Source organism: Lonchura striata, chromosome 33 (genome assembly GCF_050655825.1).
Source record: "Lonchura striata isolate lonStrDom1 chromosome 33, ASM5065582v1, whole genome shotgun sequence".
NCBI lineage: Eukaryota > Metazoa > Chordata > Aves > Passeriformes > Estrildidae > Lonchura > Lonchura striata.
Genome location: NC_140735.1, coordinates 7,069,023 through 7,088,583, shown reverse-complemented (window position 1 = coordinate 7,088,583; position 19,561 = coordinate 7,069,023). Strand labels below are relative to the sequence as shown.

At 59.2% G+C, this 19,561-nt stretch overlaps 1 protein-coding gene across 1 annotated transcript in view; it reads right to left on the bottom strand.

Annotated features, from left to right (window-relative positions):
• Positions 1-643: 643 nt before the first annotated feature.
• The window catches only part of MEGF8 (multiple EGF like domains 8), a 128,481-nt gene continuing 109,563 nt past the window's right edge, over positions 644-19,561 (bottom strand). The window contains exons 43-49 of the mRNA XM_085564531.1: positions 16,600-16,762; positions 14,916-15,108; positions 13,324-13,494; positions 11,661-11,791; positions 9,448-9,565; positions 3,212-7,639; positions 644-3,163 (exon numbers count right to left, since the gene is read on the bottom strand). Of these exons, the coding sequence (XP_085420657.1) occupies positions 2,528-3,163; positions 3,212-7,639; positions 9,448-9,565; positions 11,661-11,791; positions 13,324-13,494; positions 14,916-15,108; positions 16,600-16,762 (5,840 nt within the window). The 3' untranslated portion in view covers positions 644-2,527. The remainder of the gene's footprint in view (positions 3,164-3,211; positions 7,640-9,447; positions 9,566-11,660; positions 11,792-13,323; positions 13,495-14,915; positions 15,109-16,599; positions 16,763-19,561) is intronic.

Below are 19,561 nucleotides of genomic sequence, written 5' to 3'. Positions count from 1 at the left end.
ACCCCAAAAAATTCCGCGGAAAATCCCGAAAATGCGCAAAAAAAATGCCGAAAACATTCAGCAAAAAACCCCGAAAAAATTCCGCGAAAAAACTCCTCGAAATTTCGCCAAAAAAACCCCCAAAACGCGCAAAAAAAACCCCGAAAAAATTCCACAAAAAATTATTCGAAATTTCTCAAAGAATCCCGAAAACGCCTTAAAAAACCCCCCGAAAAATTCCGCGAAAAAATCCTCGAAATTTCGCAAAAAAATCCCTTAAATGCCAAAAAAAACCCCGAAAAATTTCCCCCCCAAAAAAATCCCCCCTCCCCACAAAAAATCCTGGAAAATTCCCCAAAAATATCCCGAAAATTCCCCCCAAAAATCCCCAAAAACACCACGAAAAAAATCCCCAAAATTCCTCCGAAAATCCCTAAAAATGCTGCAAAAAATCCCGAAAAATTCCCCAAATTCCCCCAAAATCTCCAGAAATTTCCCCCAAATTCCCTCAAAATCCCCGAAATTGCCGCAAAATTCCCGAAATTCCCCCAAAACTCCCCCAAATTTGTGACGTCATCGAGCCGCCTGTGACGTCATTAACCCATCCCCTAATTAACCCCTCTTCCCTAATTAACGGCGCTAATTAAAGAAGCCACGCGGGGGGGGCGGGGCAACAGCGTTTATTGGGGGGGAGGGGCAGGACCCCCCAGAAATTAATAAATATTTAATTAATGATTCATTAATTAATTGATTGCTATGGGGTTTTGGCGCCAAAATCTCCCTGAAATTTCTCCCAAATTTCTCCCCAAATTTCCCCCAAAATTCCCCAAAATTAAAAAAAAAAAAAAAATCCCCAAAAATGCCAGAAAAAAATCCTAAAAAAGCCCGATAAAATAAAAAATTGTTAAAATCCAGGAAAAAAAAAAAACAAAAAACAAAATCGAAAAAAAAGCCCAAAAATGTCAGAAAAAAAATCCACGGAGGAAAAACAAAAACCCCAGAAAAAAAATCCCAAAAAATCCCAATTAAATGAAAAAAAAAAATCGAAATAAAATCTCAAAACATTCCCGAAAAATACGAAAAAAATCGGGAAAATACAGGAAAAAAAACTCCAAAAATTCCAAATACCTAGGAAAATATCCCCGAAAATTCCAGAAAAAAAACCCTAAAAAATCCCAAATAAATCTAAAAGAAAATCGAAATAAAATCTCAAAAAAATCCCCCCAAAATACGAAAAAAATCCCAAAAACACAGGAAATAAAACTCAAAAAAATCCGAGAAAACCTAGGAAAAAAAATCCCCAAAAATTTCCTAACAATCCCAAAAAAGTTCCCCAAAAAATCTAAAAAATTCGAAATAAAATCTCTAAAAAAATCCCCCAAAAATACGAAAAAAAATCCCAAAAACACAGAATAAAAATCTCAAAAAAATACCCTTTAAAAATCCCTCCAAAAATCGAAATAAAATCTCTAAAAAAATCCCCCAAAAATACGAAAAAAATCCCAAAATACAGGAAAAAAATCTCAAAAAAACCTGAAAAAAACTCCCGAAAATTTCCAAAAAATCTCCAAAAAATCCCAAATAAATCTAAAAAAATTGAAATAAAATCTCAAAAAAATCCCGAAAAATACAGAAAAAAAAAATCCCCAAAACACAGAATAAAAATCTCAAAAAAACCCCTTTTATAATACCTCAAAAATCGAAATAAAATCTCTAAAAAAAATCCCCCAAAAATACGAAAAAAATCCCCAAAACACAGGAAAAAAAATCCCAAAATACAGAAAAAAAATTCTCAAAAAAATACCTTTAAAAATCCCTCCAAAAATCGAAATAAAATCTCAAAAAAATCCCAAAAAAATCTCCCAAAAAAAATCTAAAAAAATCGAAATAAAACCCCAAAAATCGAAATAAAATCTCAAAAAAATCCCGAAAAAAAAATCTCAAAAACACAGAAAAAAACCTCAAAAAATACCCTTTAAAAATCCCCGAAAAATCGAAATAAAACCCCAAAAATCGAAATAAAATCTCAAAAAAATCCCGAAAAATACAGAAAAAATTCCCCGAAAACACAGAAAAAAACCTCAAAAAATACCCTTTAAAAACCCCCCCAAAAATCGAAATAAAATCTCAAAAAAATCCCGAAAAAAAATCCCAAAAACACAGAATAAAAACCTCAAAAAATACCCTTTAAAAACCCCCGAAAAATCGAAATAAAATCTCAAAAATCGAAATAAAATCTCAAAAAAATCCCGAAAAAAAAATCCCAAAAACACAGAAAAAAACCTCAAAAAATACCCTTTAAAAATCCCTCCAAAAATCGAAATAAAACCCTTTAAAAACCCCCAAAAAAACCCAAAAATCCCCCAAAATTGGGTTATTGCTCAGGTGCCGATGGCGGTGAGCTCCAGCCCCGCCCCTCTCCCAGGCCCCGCCCCTCTCCCAGGCCCCGCCCCTTTCCTGGCCCCGCCCCCGTCCTGGCCCCGCCCCCTGAGCGCCACCAGCGCCGAGCCCGAAATTCGGGATTTTCCCGCCAAAACCGGGTCACGTGTCAGGTGCCGATGGCGGTGAGCTCCAGCCCCGCCCCTCTCCCAGGCCCCGCCCCTCTCCCAGGCCCCGCCCCTTTCCTGGCCCCGCCCCCGTCCGGGCCCCGCCCCCTGAGCGCCACCAGCGCCGAGCCCAGCGCGGCGCCGCGCGGCAGCTGCAGCAGCAGCGTGGCCACCGCGGCCACGCCGTCCTCGGTGGGCTCCAGCGTCACCGGCGCCGCCCCGGCAGCCGGCCCCGCGGGGAGAGCCGGGGAGACAACCGGGGAGACAGCCGGGGACAGCCGCGGTGCCGCCCCGGCAGCCGGCCCCGCGGGGAGAACCGGGGGGACAACCGGGGAGACAGCCGGGGAGAGCCGCGGTGCCGCCCCGGCAGCCGGCCCCGCGGGGAGAACCGGGCACACAACCGGGGAGTCAGCCGGGGACAGCCGCGGCGCCGCCCCGGCAGCCGGCCCCGCGGGGAGAACCGGGGAGACAACCGGGGAGACAGCCGGGGAGAGCCGCGGCGCCGCCCCGGCAGCCGGCCCCGCGGGGAGAACCGGGGGGACAACCGGGGAGACAGCCGGGGAGAGCCGCGGCGCCGCCCCCGCGGGGAGAACCGGGCACACAGCCACGGGGAGCCGCGGCGCTCGGGGGGCCCCGCGCTGGCCCCGCCGGGAGGGGCGGGGGGCGGCGGGGCGGGGGTTTGGGGGGTCTAAAGGGGGAGTTTGGGGGTTCAGATATAGATTTTGGGGGTCTAAACGGGGAGTTTGGGGGTCAAAACGGGGAGTTTGGGGGTCTAAAGGTGAAGTTTGGGGGTCTAAACGGGGAGTTTGGGGGTTCAGATATAGATTTTGGGGGTCAAACCGGGCAGTTTGGGGGTCTAAAGGTGAAGTTTGGGGGTCAAACCGGGGAGTTGGGGGGTCTAAAGGTGAAGTTTGGGGGTTCAAATATAGATTTTGGGGGTGAAAACGGGGAGTTTGGGGGTCTAAAGGTGGAGTTTGGGGATTCAGATATAGATTTTGGGGATCAAAACGGGGAGTTGGGGGGTCTAAAGGTGGATTTGGGGACTCAAAACGGGGATTTTGGGGGTCCAAAGGTGAAGTTTGGGGGTTCAAATATAGATTTTGGGGGTCTAAAGGTGGATTTTGGTGGCCAAACCGGGGATTTTGGGGGTCCGGAGGGGAAGTTTGGGGGTTCAAAGGTGGATTTTGGTGGTCAAAACCGGGATTTTGGGGGTCTGAAGGTGAAGTTCGGTGGCCAAAACGGGGATTTTGGGGGTCCAAAGGTGAAGTTTGGGGTTTCAAAGACGGATTTTGGGGGTCCGGAGGTGGATTTTGGGGGTTCAAAGGTGGATTTTGGTGGCCAAAACGGAGATTTTGGGGGTCCCGGAGAGGATTTGGGGCGTTCCAAGGCGGGGGTTGGGAATTTGGGCCACCTGAGGGAGGATTTTGGTGGCCCGGGTGGGAATTTTGGGGGTCCGCGGGGGACTTTTGGTGGTCCTGAGCCTCCACGGGGCAACTTTGGCTGCCGAATTTGACCGAATTTTGCTGGCCCAGCCCCAAATCCTGCTGCCCCAACCCCAAATTTCTCTCTGCCATCCCCAAATCCTGGTAGCCCACTCCCGAATCCCGGTAGCCCACCCCCAAATCCCTCTCTCCAACCCCCAAATCCTGCTTGCCTGTCCCCAAATCCTGGTAGCCCACCCCCAAATCCCTCTCTCCAAGCCCCAAATCCTCCTTGCCCAACCCCAAATTCTCCTTGCCCAGCCCCAAATCCCGGTAGCCCATCCCCAAATCCCTCTCTCCAACCCCCAAATCCTCCTTGCCCACCCCCAAATCCCGGTAGCCCACCCCCAAATCCCTCTCTCCAACCCCCAAATCCCTCTCTCCAAGCCCCAAATCCTCCTTGCCCACCCCCAAATCCCGGTAGCCCACCCCCAAATCCTCCTTGCCCACCCCCAAATCCTCCTTGCCCGTCCCCAAACCCCGGTAGCCCACCCCCAACCCCCGGTAGCCCACCGCCCTCTCCTCCTTGCCCGCGCCCTTCCCTCCCCTCCCCGCGCGCTCCGAGCCCGCGGCGGCCTCGCCGAGCCGGTAGCCCACGGGCCCGCCCCGGTAGCCCACGCGGCGGCTCCGGTAGCCCCCGGGGCCACCGCGGTCGCCGTGCTGGAAGCACACGGTGACCCGCGCGAAGGGCCGCGCTGCCATCTTGGACATCTCGTGGCGCTGCCGGCGGCGCTCGTGGCGAGCGTCCAGCCCCTGCTTGGCCTTCCAGAGCAGCACGCAGAGCGCCAGGAAGAGGAAGAAGCACGAGAAGAAGACCGAGAAGAAGACGAAGAGGTCGATGTGCGCCTGGTCCTGGCGGAAGAAGAGCAGCCCCTGCGCCGGCTCCGCGCCGCCCAGCACCAGCACGTAGAAGCGCGTGGATTTGAGCGGGTGCGCGGCGTGCGGGTACGTGAGCACCACGCGGTCCCGCACCCCGCGCACCACCAGCGCCGCCACCGGCCGCGCCACCCGCACGAAGGTCACCGGGCCGCGGGCGCGCTCCTCCTGCAGCGCGGGGATGGACGGGGTGGGCGGGGGGATGGACGGGGTGGAATGGGGCTGGGGGCTGAAATGGGGCTGGGGGCTGAAAGGGCCGGGGTCAGAGGATTGAGCGGTTTGGTCACCGAAATGGGGCTGGGGGTCACTGAAATGGGGCTGGGGGCCACCGAAATGGGGCTGGGGGCTGAAAGGGCCGGAGTCAGAGGATTGAGCGGCTTGGCCACCGAAATGGGGCTGGGGGCTGAAAGGGCCGGGGTCAGAGGATTGAGCGGCTTGGTCACTGAAATGGGGCTGGGGGTCGCCGAAATGGGGCTGGGGGCCGCCGAAATGGGGCTGGGGGCTGCCGAAGGAGTTGGGGTCAGAGGATTGAGCGGTTGGGCCACCGAAATGGGGCTGGGGGCTGAAAGGGCCGGGGTCAGAAGATTGAGCGGTTTGGCCACCGAAATGGGGCTGGGGGCTGCCGAAATGGGGCTGGGGGCTGCCGAAATGGGGCTGGGGGCTGAAAGGGCCGGGGTCAGAGGATTGAGCGGTTTGGCCACTGAAATGGGGCTGGGGGCCACCAAAATGGGGCTGGGGGCTGAAATGGGGCTGGGGGCTGAAAGGGCCGGGGTCAGAGGATTGAGCGGTTTGGTCACTGAAATGGGGCTGGGGGCCACCAAAATGGGGCTGGGGGCCACCAAAATGGGGCTGGGGGCTGAAAGGGCCGGGGTCAGAGGATTGAGCGGTTTGGCCACCGAAATGGGGCTGGGGGTCACCAAAATGGGGCTGGGGGCCACCGAAATGGGGCTGGGGGCTGCCGAAGGAGTTGGGGTCAGAGGATTGACCAGTTTGGCCACCGAAATGGGGCTGGGGGCCACCGAAATGGGGCTGGGGGCCACCGAAATGGGGCTGGGGGCTACCAAAAGGTCTGGGGTCATCAGATTGACCGGTTTGGCCACCGAAATGGGGCTGGGGGCTGCCAAAAGGTCTGGGGTCATCACCTTGACCAGTGAAACCAGTTTGGCCAGTATGACCAGTTTGGCCACTGAAATGGGGCTGGGGGCTACCAAAAGGTCTGGGGTCATCACCTTGGCCAGTAAAACCAGCTTGGCCAGTATGACCAGTTTGGCCACCAAAATGGGGCTGGGGGCTACCAAAGGAGTTGGGGTCATCACCTTGGCCAGTATGACCAGTTTGGCCAGTATGACCAGTTTGGCCACCGAAATGGGGCTGGGGGCCACCAAAGGAGCTGGGGTCATCGGCTTGGCCACCAAAACTGGCTCCGGGGCCACCAAAATGTCTGGGGTCATCGGCTTGGCCACCAAAACCAGTTTGGCCACCAAAATCACCCCCGGGGCCACCAGAACCTCGGGGGTCACCAGCAAAACCAGTGGGACCAGTGGGACCAGCCCCACCACCACCGAAGGTCCCAAAGGTGCCACCACCAGGGCCACCGGTCCAAGAAGTGCCAAAGGTGCCACCAGGGCCACCGAAGGTCCCAAAGGTGCCACCAGGGCCACCAAAGGTGCCACCATCACCAGGGCCACCAGGGCCACTGGTCCAAGAGGTCCCAAAGGTGCCACCAGGGCCACCAAAGGTGCCACCACCACCACCAAAGGTGCCATCACCACCAGGGCCACCAGGGCCACCAGTCCAAGAAGTCCCAAAGGTGCCACCACCACCAGGGCCACCAGGGCCACCAGGGCCACTGGTCCAAGAGGTCCCAAAGGTGCCACCAGGGCCACCAAAGGTGCCACCACCACCACCAAAGGTGCCATCACCACCAGAGACACCAGGGCCACTGGTCCAAGAGGTCCCAAAGGTGCCACCGGGGCCACCGGTCCAAGAAGTCCCAAAGGTGCCTCCACCAGGGCCACCAAAGGTCCCAAAGGTGCCACCTCCGGTTCCAGAAGTCCTTGAGGTGCCACCATCGCTGGTTCCGGTGCCACCAGGGCCACCGAAGGTCCCAAAGGTGCCACCTCCGGTTCCTGAAGTCCCAAAGGTGTCACCTCCAGTGCCACCAGCCCCGAAGCTCCTCAAGGTGCCACCACCAGTGCCAAAGGTGTCACCACCACCCCCGAAGGTCCCATGGGTGCCACCACCACCTCCTTGTCCTCCAAAGGTCCCGAAGGTGTCACCACTACTGCCCGAAGCCCTGAAGGTGCCACCACCACCCCCACCACCCCCTTGTCCTCCGAAGGTCCTGAAGGTGTCAACACCACCCCCACCACCCCCGAAGGTCCCCTGGGTGCCACCACCACCCCCTTGTCCCCCGAAGGTCCCCTGGGTGCCCCCGCCGGGCGCCTGCACCCGGACGCGGTGCCAGCCGGTGGTCGGCTCCACGTCCACGGCGAAGGTGTCGTAGGAGGTGGCCACGTAGAGGTCCACCACGCCGAAGGTGACGTCCAGCGTGAGGCGGATGTCCACGTTGGTGAACTTGGGCTGCACGGCGAAGGGCACGGAGCGGCCGGGCGGCAGCGGGCGGCGCTGCGGCGGCGGGAAGCAGTGGCTCTGCGACGCCGCGTCCAGGCAGTACTCCTGCTCCACCACCAGCAGCCGGTAGCACTGCTGCCCGCCCACCGGGTGGCCCTGGAAGGAGTCGCGGCACTTGGAGCACTGCGGGGACACCGAAAGTGGCGCGGTCACACTCGTGGAGGTCATGGAGGTCATCGGTGTGGAGGTCAAGGCACCCTGGTGGCGCCAGAACCTCGAGGAACGTGGTGGGTTCCATCCCCACGTCCCCACCAGAACCCCCCAGAGAAGTTCTGGCACTTGGAGCACTGCGGGGACACCGAAAGTGGCGTGGTCACACTCGTGGAGGTCATGGAGGTCATCGGTGTGGAGGTCAAGCCACCCTGGTGGCGCCAGAACCTCGAGGAACGTGGTGGGTTCCATCCCCACGTCCCCACCAGAACCACCTGAAGAAGTTTCTGGAATGGATTTTGGGTTTGGGGACACCCAAAGTGGCGTGGTCGGGGTCATTGAGGTCATGGAGGTCACTGGTGTGGAGCTCGGAGCACCAGAACCTCGAGGAACGTGGTGGGTTCCATCCCCACGTCCCCACCAGAACCACCTGAAGAAGTTTCTGGAATGGATTTTGGGTTTGGGGACACCCAAAGTGGCGTGGTCAGGGTTGTGGAGGTCATGGAGGTCATTGAGGTTGGAAGAAAAAAGGTTCTGGTGGCGCCAGAACCTCGAGGAACGTGGTGGGTTCCATCCCCACGTCCCCACCAAAAGCCCTAGAGAAGGTTCTGGCACTTGGAGCACTGCGGGGACACCCAAAGTGGCATGGTCGGGGTCATTGAGGTCATTGAGGTCATTGAGGTTGGAAGAAAAGAGGTTCTGGTGGCGCCAGAACCCCGAGGAACGTGGTGGGTTCCATCCCCACGTCCCCACCAGAACCACCTGAAGAAGTTTCTGGAATGGATTTTGGGTTTGGGGACACCAAAAGTGGCGTGGTCGGGGTCATTGAGGTCATTGAGGTTGGAAGAAAAGAGGTTCTGGTGGCGCCAGAACCCCTAGGAACGTGGTGGGTTCCATCCCCACGTCCCCACCAGAACTCCCTGGAGAAGTTCTGGAACCTCCCCTGGACTTGGGGACGTGTTTTTCCCCTTTTTTTCCCATTTTCTCCAGATTTCCTCCATTTTCCCCCCAAATTTTCTCCATTTCTCGCCTGTTTCTTCCTTCTCAGGTGTGCCCAGGTGTCCCTGGGTGTGCCCAGGTGAGTCCCCAGGTGCCCCCAGGTGAGTGCCAGGTGAGTGCCCAGGTGTTCCCAGGTACCCCCAGCTGTGCCCAGGTGAGTTCCCAGCTATGCCCAGGTGAGTGCCCAGGTGTTCCCAGGTACCCCCAGGTGTCCCCAGGTGCCCAGGTGACAGCCCAGGTGTGCCCAGGTGAGTGCCCAGGTGTGCCCAGGTGTGCATACCTGGTGCCGGTAGCAGTCTCATACCCAGGTACCCCCAGGTGAGTTCCCAGGTGTTCCCAGGTACCCCCAGGTGCCCAGGTGAGTGCCCAGGTGTGCCCAGGTGTGCCCACCTGGTGCCGGTAGCAGTCTCATACCCAGGTACCCCCAGGTGAGTGCCCAGGTGAGTGCCCAGGTGCCCAGGTGTTCCCAGGTGCCCAGGTGAGTGCCCAGGTGTGCCCAGGTGAGTGCCCAGGTGAGTGCCCAGGTGCCCAGGTGAGTGCTCAGGTGTGCCCAGGTGTGCCCAGGTGAGTGCCCAGGTGAGTGCCCAGGTGTGCCCAGGTGAGTGCCCAGGTGTGCCCAGGTGTGCCCACCTGGTGCCGGTAGCAGTCTCATACCCAGGTACCCCCAGGTGAGTGCCCAGGTGAGTGCCCAGGTGCCCAGGTGTTCCCAGGTGCCCCCAGCTGTGCCCAGGTGAGTGCCCAGGTGTGCCCAGGTGTGCCCAGGTGTGCCCAGGTGTGCCCACCTGGTGCCGGTAGCAGTCTCTGCGCTCGGGGCAGGCGCCGCTCTCGGTGTTGTTCTGGCAGGGGCAGCCGGTGCCGTCCAGCTCGTTGCAGGTGTCGGCGTGCCCGTTGCACTGGCACCTGCCGGGCAGGTAACCCCCTCAGGTGGGCACCCCCTGTGCCCAAATTCCCCCAAAATTCCCCCAAATTTTTCCCAATTTTTCCAATTTTTTTTCCACAATTTTCCCCCAATTTTTCCCCTAATTTTTCTCAGTTGTTTCTCTTTTTTCTCATCCCCAGGTGTGCCCAGGTGTGCCCAGGTGTGCCCGACTCACCTGGCACAGGTAACTCCGCCATTTTCCCAATTTTTCGCACATTTTCCCGTTTCCCCGAATTTTTCCCAATTTTTCCCAAATTTTTCTCAATTTCCCCCCCATTTTACCAAATTTTCCCCCAATTTTTCCGTTTTTCCCCCTCATTTTTCTCTGTTTTTTCTCTTTTTTCTCACCCCCAGGTGTGCCCAGGTGTGCCCGACTCACCTGAGACAGGGAATTCCTCTTTTTGCCCAAATTTCCCCAAATTTCCCCATCTTTTCCCAATTTTTTTTCATTTTCCCCCTATTTCCCCCAATTTTTCCTTTTTTCCCCAATTTTCCCTTTTCCCCCCTCATTTTTCTCCGTTTTTTTCTCCTTTTTCCCACCCCCAGGTGTGCCCGACTCACCTGGCACAGGTAATTCCCCTTTTTCCTGATTTTCCCCAATTTTTTCCTAAATTTCCCAAAAATTTCCCCAAATTTCCCCATTTCCCCCTCATTTTTCTCGATTTTTCACCTTCCCAGGTGTGCCCGACTCACCTGGTGCAGGTAACTGACCCAGTACAGGTGCCAGGCTCACCTGGCACAGGTGTGCTCAGGTGTCTCACCTGTCCCAGGTAAATGTCTCACCTGTCCCAGGTGTCCCCACAGGTGTCTCAGGTGTCACACCTGTCCCCCCAGCCCCTCACCTGTCCCAGGTGGGTTTCTCACCTGTCCCAGGTGTCTCACCTGGTGCAGACCCTGTCCAGCATGAAGAAGCCGGCCCGGCAGGTGTCACACCTGTCCCCCAGCCCCTCACCTGTCCCAGGTGGGTTTTTCACCTGTCCCAGGTGGGTGTCTCACCTGTCCCAGGTGTCTCACCTGGTGCAGACCCCGTCCAACATGAAGAAGCCGGCCCGGCAGGTGTCACACCTGTCCCCCCAGCCCCTCACCTGTCCCAGGTGTCCCAGGTGTCACACCTGTCCCCCCAGCCCCTCACCTGTCCCAGGTGTCTCAGGTGTCACACCTGTCCCCCCAGCCCCTCACCTGTCCCAGGTGTCTCAGGTGTCACACCTGTCCCCCCAGCCCCTCACCTGTCCCAGGTGTCCCAGGTGTCTCACCTGGTGCAGACCCCGTCCAGCATGAAGAACCCGGCCCGGCAGGTGTCACACCTGTCCCCCCAGCCCCTCACCTGTCCCAGGTGTCTCACCTGGTGCAGACCCCGTCCAGCATGAAGAAGCCGGCCCGGCAGGTGTCACACCTGTCCCCCCAGCCCCTCACCTGTCCCAGGTGTCTCAGGTGTCTCACCTGGTGCAGACCCCGTCCAGCATGAAGAACCCGGCCCGGCAGGTGTCACACCTGTCCCAGGTGGGTGTCTCACCTGTCCCAGGTGTCTCACCTGGTGCAGACCCCGTCCAGCATGAAGAAGCCGGCCCGGCAGGTGTCACACCTGTCCCCCCCAGCCCCTCACCTGTCCCAGGTGTCTCAGGTGTCACACCTGTCCCCCCAGCCCCTCACCTGTCCCAGGTGTCTCAGGTGTCACACCTGTCCCCCCCAGCCCCTCACCTGTCTCAGGTGTCTCACCTGGTGCAGACCCCGTCCAGCATGAAGAAGCCGGCCTGGCAGGTGTCACACCTGTCCCCCCAGCCCCTCACCTGTCCCAGGTGTCTCAGGTGTCACACCTGTCCCCCCAGCCCCTCACCTGTCCCAGGTGGGTGTCTCACCTGTCCCAGGTGTCTCACCTGGTGCAGACCCCGTCCAACATGAAGAAGCCGGCCCGGCAGGTGTCACACCTGTCCCCCCAGCCCCTCACCTGTCCCAGGTGGGTGTCTCACCTGTCCCAGGTGTCTCACCTGGTGCAGTCCCCGTCCAACATGAAGAACCCGGCCCGGCAGGTGTCACACCTGTCCCAGGTGGGTGTCTCACCTGTCCCAGGTGTCTCACCTGGTGCAGACCCCGTCCAGCATGAAGAAGCCGGCCCGGCAGGTGTCACACCTGTCCCCCACGCTGTTGTTCTGGCAGTTGACGCACACGGCCTGCGCCTCGCTGGGGCCCTCCGACACCCAGGTGTGGATCTGCGCAGGTGAGCCCAGGTGAGTGCTCAGGTGAGCGCCCAGGTGTGTCCCCACCCCCCAGGTGTGCCCATGTGAATCTCCAGGTGTGTCACCACCCCCCAGGTGTGTCCCCAGGTGTGTTCCTTCTCCCTCCCAGGTGTGTCCCCACCCCCCAGGTGTGTCCCAGGTGTCCCCAGGTGTGCCCAGGTGTGTTCCTGCTGTGTCCCAGGTGTCCCCAGGTGTGTTCCTGCTCCCTCCCAGGTGTGCCCAGGTGTGTTCCTGCTCCCTTCCAAGTGTGCCCAAGTGTCCCCAGGTGTGCCCAGGTGCTAACCAGGTGCGGCTCCAGCGGGTACCTGTCGGGGTGCCGGCGGTGCCGCTCCAGCTGTGCCCAGGTGTGTTCCTGCTCCCTCCCAGGTGTGCCCAGGTGTCCCAGGTGTGTCCCAGGTGTGTCCAGGTGTGTCCCCACTCCCAAGGTGAATCCCCAGGTGTGCCCAGGTGTGTTCCTGCTCCCTCCCAAGTGTGCCCAGGTGTGCCCAGGTGTGTCCCCACTCCCAAGGTGAATCCCCAGGTGTGCCAAGGTGTGTTCCTTCTCCCTCCCAGGTGTGTCCCCAGTCCCCAGGTGTGTCCCCAGCTGTGCCCAGGTGTGTTCCTGCTCCCTCCCAGGTGTGTCCCCACTCCCCAGGTGTGCCCAGGTGTGCCCAGGTGTGTTCCTGCTCCCTCCCAGATGTGCCCAGGTGTGTTCCTGCTCCCTCCCAAGTGTGCCCAAGTGTCCCCAGGTGTGCCTAGGTGTGCCCAGGTGTGTTCCAGGTGTGCCCAGGTGTGTTCCTGCTCCCTCCCAGGTGTGTCCCCACTCCCCAGGTGTGCCCAGGTGTGTCCCCACTCCCCAGGTGAGCCCAGGTGTGTTCCTGCTGTGTCCCAGGTGTGTTCCTGCTCCCTCCCAGGTGTGTCCCCACCCCCCAGGTGAATCCCCAGGTGCACCCAGGTGCTCACCAGGTGCGGCTCCAGCGGGTACCTGTCGGGGTGCCGGCGGTGCCGCTCCAGCTGTGCCCAGGTGTGTTCCTGCTCCCTCCCAGGTGTGTCCCAGGTGTCCCCAGGTGTGTCCCAGGTGTGCCCAGGTGTCCCCAGGTGCGTTCCTGCTCCCTCCCAGGTGTGCCCAAGTGTCCCCAGGTGTGCCTAGGTGTGCCCAGGTGTGTTCCTGCTCCCTCCCAGGTGTGCCCAGCTGTGCCCAGGTGCTCACCAGGTGCGGCTCCAGCGGGTACCTGTCGGGGTGCCGGCGGTGCCGCTCCAGCTGTGCCCAGGTGTGTTCCTGCTCCCTCCCAGGTGTGTCCCCACTCCCCAGGTGTGCCCAGGTGTCCCCAGGTGTGCCCAGGTGTGTTCCTGCTCCCTCCCAGGTGTGTCCCCACTCCCCAGGTGTGCCCAGGTGTGTTCCTGCTCCCTCCCAGGTGTGCCCAGGTGTGCCCAGGTGTGTCCCCACTCCCAAGGTGAATCCCCAGGTGTGCCCAGGTGTGTTCCTGCTCCCTCCCAGCTGTGCCCAGGTGTGCCCAGGTGCTCACCAGGTGCGGCTCCAGCGGGTACCTGTCGGGGTGCCGGCGGTGCCGCTCCAGCTCGGCGCGGCTCAGGCAGACGTCGGCGCGGTGGCGGCAGAAGGAGCGGCACGGCCGGCACGAGGAGCCGGCGAGCGCCGAGCCCACGAACAGCGGGCGGCAGCGCTGGCACTGCGGGCCCTGCAGGTGTGCACAGGTGTGTCACAGGTGTGCACAGGTGTGTCACAGGGCCGGCACGAGGAGCCGGCGAGCGCCGAGCCCACGAACAGCGGGCGGCAGCGCTGGCACTGCGGGCCCTGCAGGTGTGCACAGGTGTGTCACAGGTGTGCACAGGTGTGTCACAGGTGTGTCACAGGTGTGCACAGGTGTGTCACAGGTGTGTACAGGTGTGCACAGGTGTGCACAGGTGTGTCACAGGTGTGTCACAGGTGTGTCACAGGTGTGCACAGGTGTGCACAGGTGTGCACAGGTGTGTCACAGGTGTGTCACAGGTGTGCACAGGTGTGTCACAGGTGTGCACAGGTGTGCCCCACCTGGCGCCCAGGTAACCCCACCCCAGCACACCCAGTGCCCAGGTAACTCCACGTGGCACTGAGATAACCAAACCTGAGCTCACCTGGCGCCCACCCCAGCACACCTGGCACCCAGGTGCCCCCACCCCAGCACACCTGAGCCCAGGTAACCCCCAGGTAACCCCCCAGGTGCCCTCACCTGTGCCCAGGTAACCCCCCAGGTAACCCCCCAGGTAACCCCCCAGGTGTCTCACCTGTGCCCAGGTAACCCTCCAGGTGCCCTCACCTGTGCCCAGGTAACCCCCAGGTAACCCCCCAGGTGTCTCACCTGTGCCCAGGTGCCTCACCTGGGTGTTGTTGAAGCAGCGCAGGCAGGTGTGGCGCGCACCTGGCCCGGCGCAGTCGCTGTGCCCAGGTAACCCCCCCAGGTAACCCCCCAGGTAACCCCCCAGGTGCCTCACCTGTGCCCAGGTAACCCCCCAGGTACCCCCCCAGGTAACCCCCCAGGTGTCTCCCCTGTGCCCAGGTGCCTCACCTGGGTGTTGTTGAAGCAGCGCAGGCAGGTGTGGCGCGCACCTGGCCCGGCGCAGTCGCTGTGCCCAGGTAACCCCCCAGGTACCCCCCCAGGTAACCCCCCAGGTGTCTCACCTGTGCCCAGGTGCCTCACCTGGGTGTTGTTGAAGCAGCGCAGGCAGGTGTGGCGCGCACCTGGCCCGGCGCAGTCGCTGTGCCCAGGTAACCCCCCCAGGTAACCCATGCCCAGGTGTCTCACCTGTGCCCAGGTGCCTCACCTGGGTGTTGTTGAAGCAGCGCAGGCAGGTGTGGCGCGCACCTGGCCCGGCGCAGTCGCTGTGCCCAGGTAACCCCCCCAGGTAACCCCCCAGGTGCCTCACCTGTGCCCAGGTAACCCCCCCAGGTAACCCCCCCAGGGAACCCCCCAGGTGCCTCACCTGTGCCCAGGTAACCCCCCCCAGGTAACCCCCCAGGTGCCTTCACCTGTGCCCAGGTAACCGCACCCCAGCACACCTGTGCCCAGGTAACCCCCCCCAGGTACCCCCCAGGTGTCTCACCTGTGCCCAGGTGCCTCACCTGGGTGTTGTTGAAGCAGCGCAGGCAGGTGTGGCGCGCACCTGGCCCGGCGCAGTCGCTGTGCCCGTTGCAGGCGCAGGGCACGGCGCAGTCGGCGCCCACGAAGCCGAAGTGGCAGCGGCACCTGTCCGGCTCCACGCAGGTGCCGTTGGCGCAGCCCTGGCGGCACACGGGGCGGCACTCACCTGTGCGGCTGCGCGGGGCACACCTGGTCAGGCCCGGGGCACCTGGGGGGGCACCTGGGGGCAGCTGAGATACCCCACCCCATCCCTCACCTGTCCAGGTGTGTCCCTATCCCATCCAGGTGTGTCCCTCACCTGTCCAGGTGTGTCCCCCCCACCCAGGTGTGTCCCTCACCCATTTCTCACCCACCCAGGTGTGTCCCTCCCCATCCAGGTGTGTCCCTCACCCACCCAGGTGTGTCTCTGCCCCACCCAGGTGTGTCCCTGTCCCATTTCTCACCCACCCAGGTGTGTCACTCCCCATCCAGGTGTGTCCCCCATCCAGGTGTGTCCCTATCCCATCCCTCACCTGTCCAGGTGTGTCCCCCCCCACCCAGGTGTGTCCCTCACCCATCCAGGTGTGTCCCACCCCATCCAGGTGTGTCCCTCACCCATCCAGGTGTGTCCCTATCCCATCCCTCACCTGTCCAGGTGTGTCCCTTACCCATCCAGGTGTGTCCCTGTCTCACCCAGGTGTGTCCCCCCCATCCAGGTGTCTCCCCCGCCACCCAGGTGTGTCCCTCACCTGTCCAGGTGTGTCCCACCCCATCCAGGTGTGTCCCTCACCCACCCAGGTGTGTCCCTATCCCATCCCTCACCTATCCAGGTGTGTCCCTATCCCATTCCTCACCTGTCCAGGTGTGTCCCCCCCCCCAGGTGTGTCCCTCACCCATTCAGGTGTGTCCCTCACCCACCCAGGTGTGTCCCTCACCCACCCAGGTGTGTCCCACCCCATCCAGGTGTGTCCCTATCCCATCCAGGTGTGTCCCTCACCCACCCAGGTGTGTCCCTCACCTGTCCAGGTGTGTCCCTGTCTCACCCAGGTGTGTCCCCCCCATCCAGGTGTCTCCCCCGCCATCCAGGTGTGTCCCTCACCCATTCAGGTGTGTCCCCCCCCAGGTGTGTCCCTATCCCATCCCTCACCTGTCCAGGTGTGTCCCTCACCCATTTCTCACCCACGCAGGTGTGTCCCTCACCTGTCCAGGTGTGTCCCTCACCCACCCAGGTGTGTCCCTGTCCCACCCAGGTGTGTCCCTCACCTGTCCAGGTGTGTCCCTCACCCACCCAGGTGTGTCCCTGTCCCACCCAGGTGTGTCCCTGTCCCACCCAGGTGTGTCCCTCACCTGTCCAGGTGTGTCCCTGCCCCACCCAGGTGTGTCCCTCCCCATCCAGGTGTGCCCCACCCCATCCAGGTGTGTCCCTCACCCACCCAGGTGTGTCCCTCACCCATCCAGGTGTGTCCCTCACCTGTCCAGGTGTGTCCCTATCCCATCCCTCACCCATCCAGGTGTGTCCCCCCCCCCCAGGTGTGTCCCCCCCCCCAGGTGTGTCCCTCACCCATCCAGGTGTGTCCCTCACCTACCCAGGTGTGTCCCTCACCTGTCCAGGTGTGTCCCTGCCCCACCCAGGTGTGTCCCTGTCCCCCCCAGGTGTGTCCCCTCCCCGCCCAGGTGCGCGCTCACCTGTCGGCGCGGTAGCCGGCGCGGCAGGCGCAGGTGAAGCCGTCGGCGAGGTCGCGGCACACCTGGCTGGGCCCGCAGGTGTGGTGCCCGTTCTCGCACTCGTTCTCGGGGGGGCAGCTCAGGAAGGCCCAAATCCCCCCGGCCCCGCAGGCCTGGGCCCCACCTGGCACAGGTAACCCGGAAGTGAGCCCGGAAATTCCCGGAATTCCCAAAATTCCCCAAAAATCCAACAAAAAACACCAAAAATCCAACAAAAAAACCCCAAAATTCCAACCAAAATGCCCCAAAATTGCCCCAGGGAAGGTCCCGCACACCTGAGCCCCACCTGCCGCAGGTAACCCGGAAGTGAGGCCGGAAATTCCCAAAATTCCCCAAAAATTCTACCAAAAACACCAAAAATCCAACAAAAAAACCCCAAAATTCCAACCAAAATGCCCCAAAATTGCATCAAGGAAGGTCCCGCACACCTGGGCCCCACCTGCCGCAGGTAACCCGGAAGTGAGGCCGGAAATTCCCGGAATTCCCAAAATTCCCCAAAAATCCGACCAAAAACACCAAAAATCCGACAAAAAACCCAAAAATTCCAACCAAAATGCCCCAAAATTGCCCCAAGAAAGGTCCTGCACACCTGGGGCACACCTGGCGCAGGTAACCCAGAAGTGAGCCCGGAAATTCCCGGAATTCCCAAAATTCCCCAAAAATCCAACCAAAACCACCAAAAATCCAACAAAAAACCCAAAAATTCCAACCAAAATACCCCAAAATTGCCCCAGGGAAGGTCCCGCACACCTGGGGCACACCTGGCGCAGGTAACCCGGAAGTGAGGCCGCAAATTCCTGGAATTCCCAAAATTCCCCAAATTCCCCAAAAATCCGACCAAAACCACCAAAAATCCAACAAAAAACCCCAAAATTCCAACCAAAATGCCCCAAAATTGCCCCAGGGAAGGTCCCGCACACCTGGGGCACACCTGCCGCAGGTAACCCGGAAGTGAGGCCGGAAATTCCCGGAATTCCCAAAATTCCCCAAAAATCTTACAAAAAACCACCAAAAATCCAACAAAGAACCCCAAAATTCCAACCAAAATACCCCAAAATTGCCCCAGGGAAGGTCCCGCACACCTGAGCCCCACCTGCCGCAGGTAACCCAGAAGTGAGCCCGGAAATTCCCAGAATTCCCAAAATTCCCAAAATTCCCCAAAAATCCAACAAAAAACACCAAAAATCCAACAAAAAAACCCCAAAATTCCAACCAAAATGCCCCAAAATTGCCCCAGGGAAGGTCCCGCACACCTGGGGCACACCTGGCACAGGTAACCCAGAAATGAGGCCGGAATTCCCAAAAAACCCAAAATTCCAACCCAAAATCCCCCAAATCCACAATTTTTTCCCAAAAATCCCCAAAATTCTCTAAAATTCCCCCAAATTACCCCTCAAATCCCCCCCAATGCTCATAAAACACACCCCTAAAACGCCCCCAAAATCCCCTTGAATTGCCCCAAAATCCCCCCAAAACTCCCTAAAATCCCCCCAAATTCGCATTTTTTCCCAAAAATTCCCAAATTTTCCCCAAAAATTCCCCAAAAATCCCCCAAATATCCCCTAAACCCTCCCAATGCCCATAGAACACCAAGACCCCTAAAACGCCCCCAAAATCCCCTTGAATTGCCCCAAAACTCCCTAAAATCCCCCCAAATTCGCATTTTTTTCCCAAAAATTCCCAAATTTTCCCCAAAAATCCCCCAAGTTCCGCCCTAACCCTCCCCCAATGCTCATAAAACACACCCCTAAAATGCCCCCAAAACCACCTTTAAATGCCCAAAAACCGCCCAAAATTCACCCCAAACCCCCCAAAACCCCTCCTAAAAATCCCCAAAAATCCCCAAAATTCCCAAAATTCCCGAATTTGGGAATTCTCACCGTGGCGGGGCCCGCTGAGCCCCACCTCGAGGCAGCGGCCGTGGCCCGGCCGGGCGCACCTGAGCCCCCCGAACCCCCCAAAATCCCCTTTAATCACCCCAAACCCCTCCCAAAAATCCCCAAAAATCCCCAAAATCCCAAAATTCCCAAAATTCCCGAATTTGGGAATTCTCACCGTGCCGGGGCCCGCTGAGCCCCCCCTCGAGGCAGCGGCCGTGGCCTGGCCGGGCGCACCCGAACCCCCCAAAATCCCCTTTAATCACCCCAAACCCCTCCCAAAATTCCCAAAATTCCCCAAATTCCCAAAATTCCCGAATTTTGGGATTCTCACCGTGCCGGGGCCCGCTGAGCCCCCCCTCGAGGCAGCGGCCGCCGCCGTCCTGGCCTGGCCGGGCGCACCTGAGCCCCCCTGAACCCCCAAAACCCCTCCCAAAAATCCCCAAAATTCCCGAAATTCCCCAAATTCCCAAATTTCGGGATTCTCACCGTGCCGGGGCCCGCTGATCCCCCCCTCGAGGCAGCGGCTGTGGCCCGGCCGGGCGCACCTGAGCCCCCCTGAACCCCCCAAAATCCCCTTTAATCACCCCAAACCCCCAAAACCCCTCCTAAAAAATCCCAAAATTCCCCAAATTCCCCAAATTCCCGAATTTGGGAATTCTCACCGTGGCGGGGCCCGCTGATTCCCCCCTCGAGGCAGCGGCCGCCGCCGTCCTGGCCCGGCTGGGCGCACCTGAGCCCCCCCAAAATCCCCTTTAATCACCCCAAACCCCTCCCAAAAATCCCCAAATTCCCCAAAATTCCCCAAATTCCCGAATTTCAGGATTCTCACCGTGCCGGGGCCCACTGAGCCCCCCCTCGAGGCAGCGGCCGCCGCCGTCCTGGCCCGGCCGGGCGCACCTGAGCCCCCCCGAACCCCTCCCAAAAATCCCCAAAAATCCCCAAAAATCCCCAAAATTCCCCAAATTCCCGAATTTGGGGATTCTCACCGTGCCGGGGCCCGCTGATCCCCCCCTCAAGGCAGCGGCCGTGGCCTGGCCAGGCGC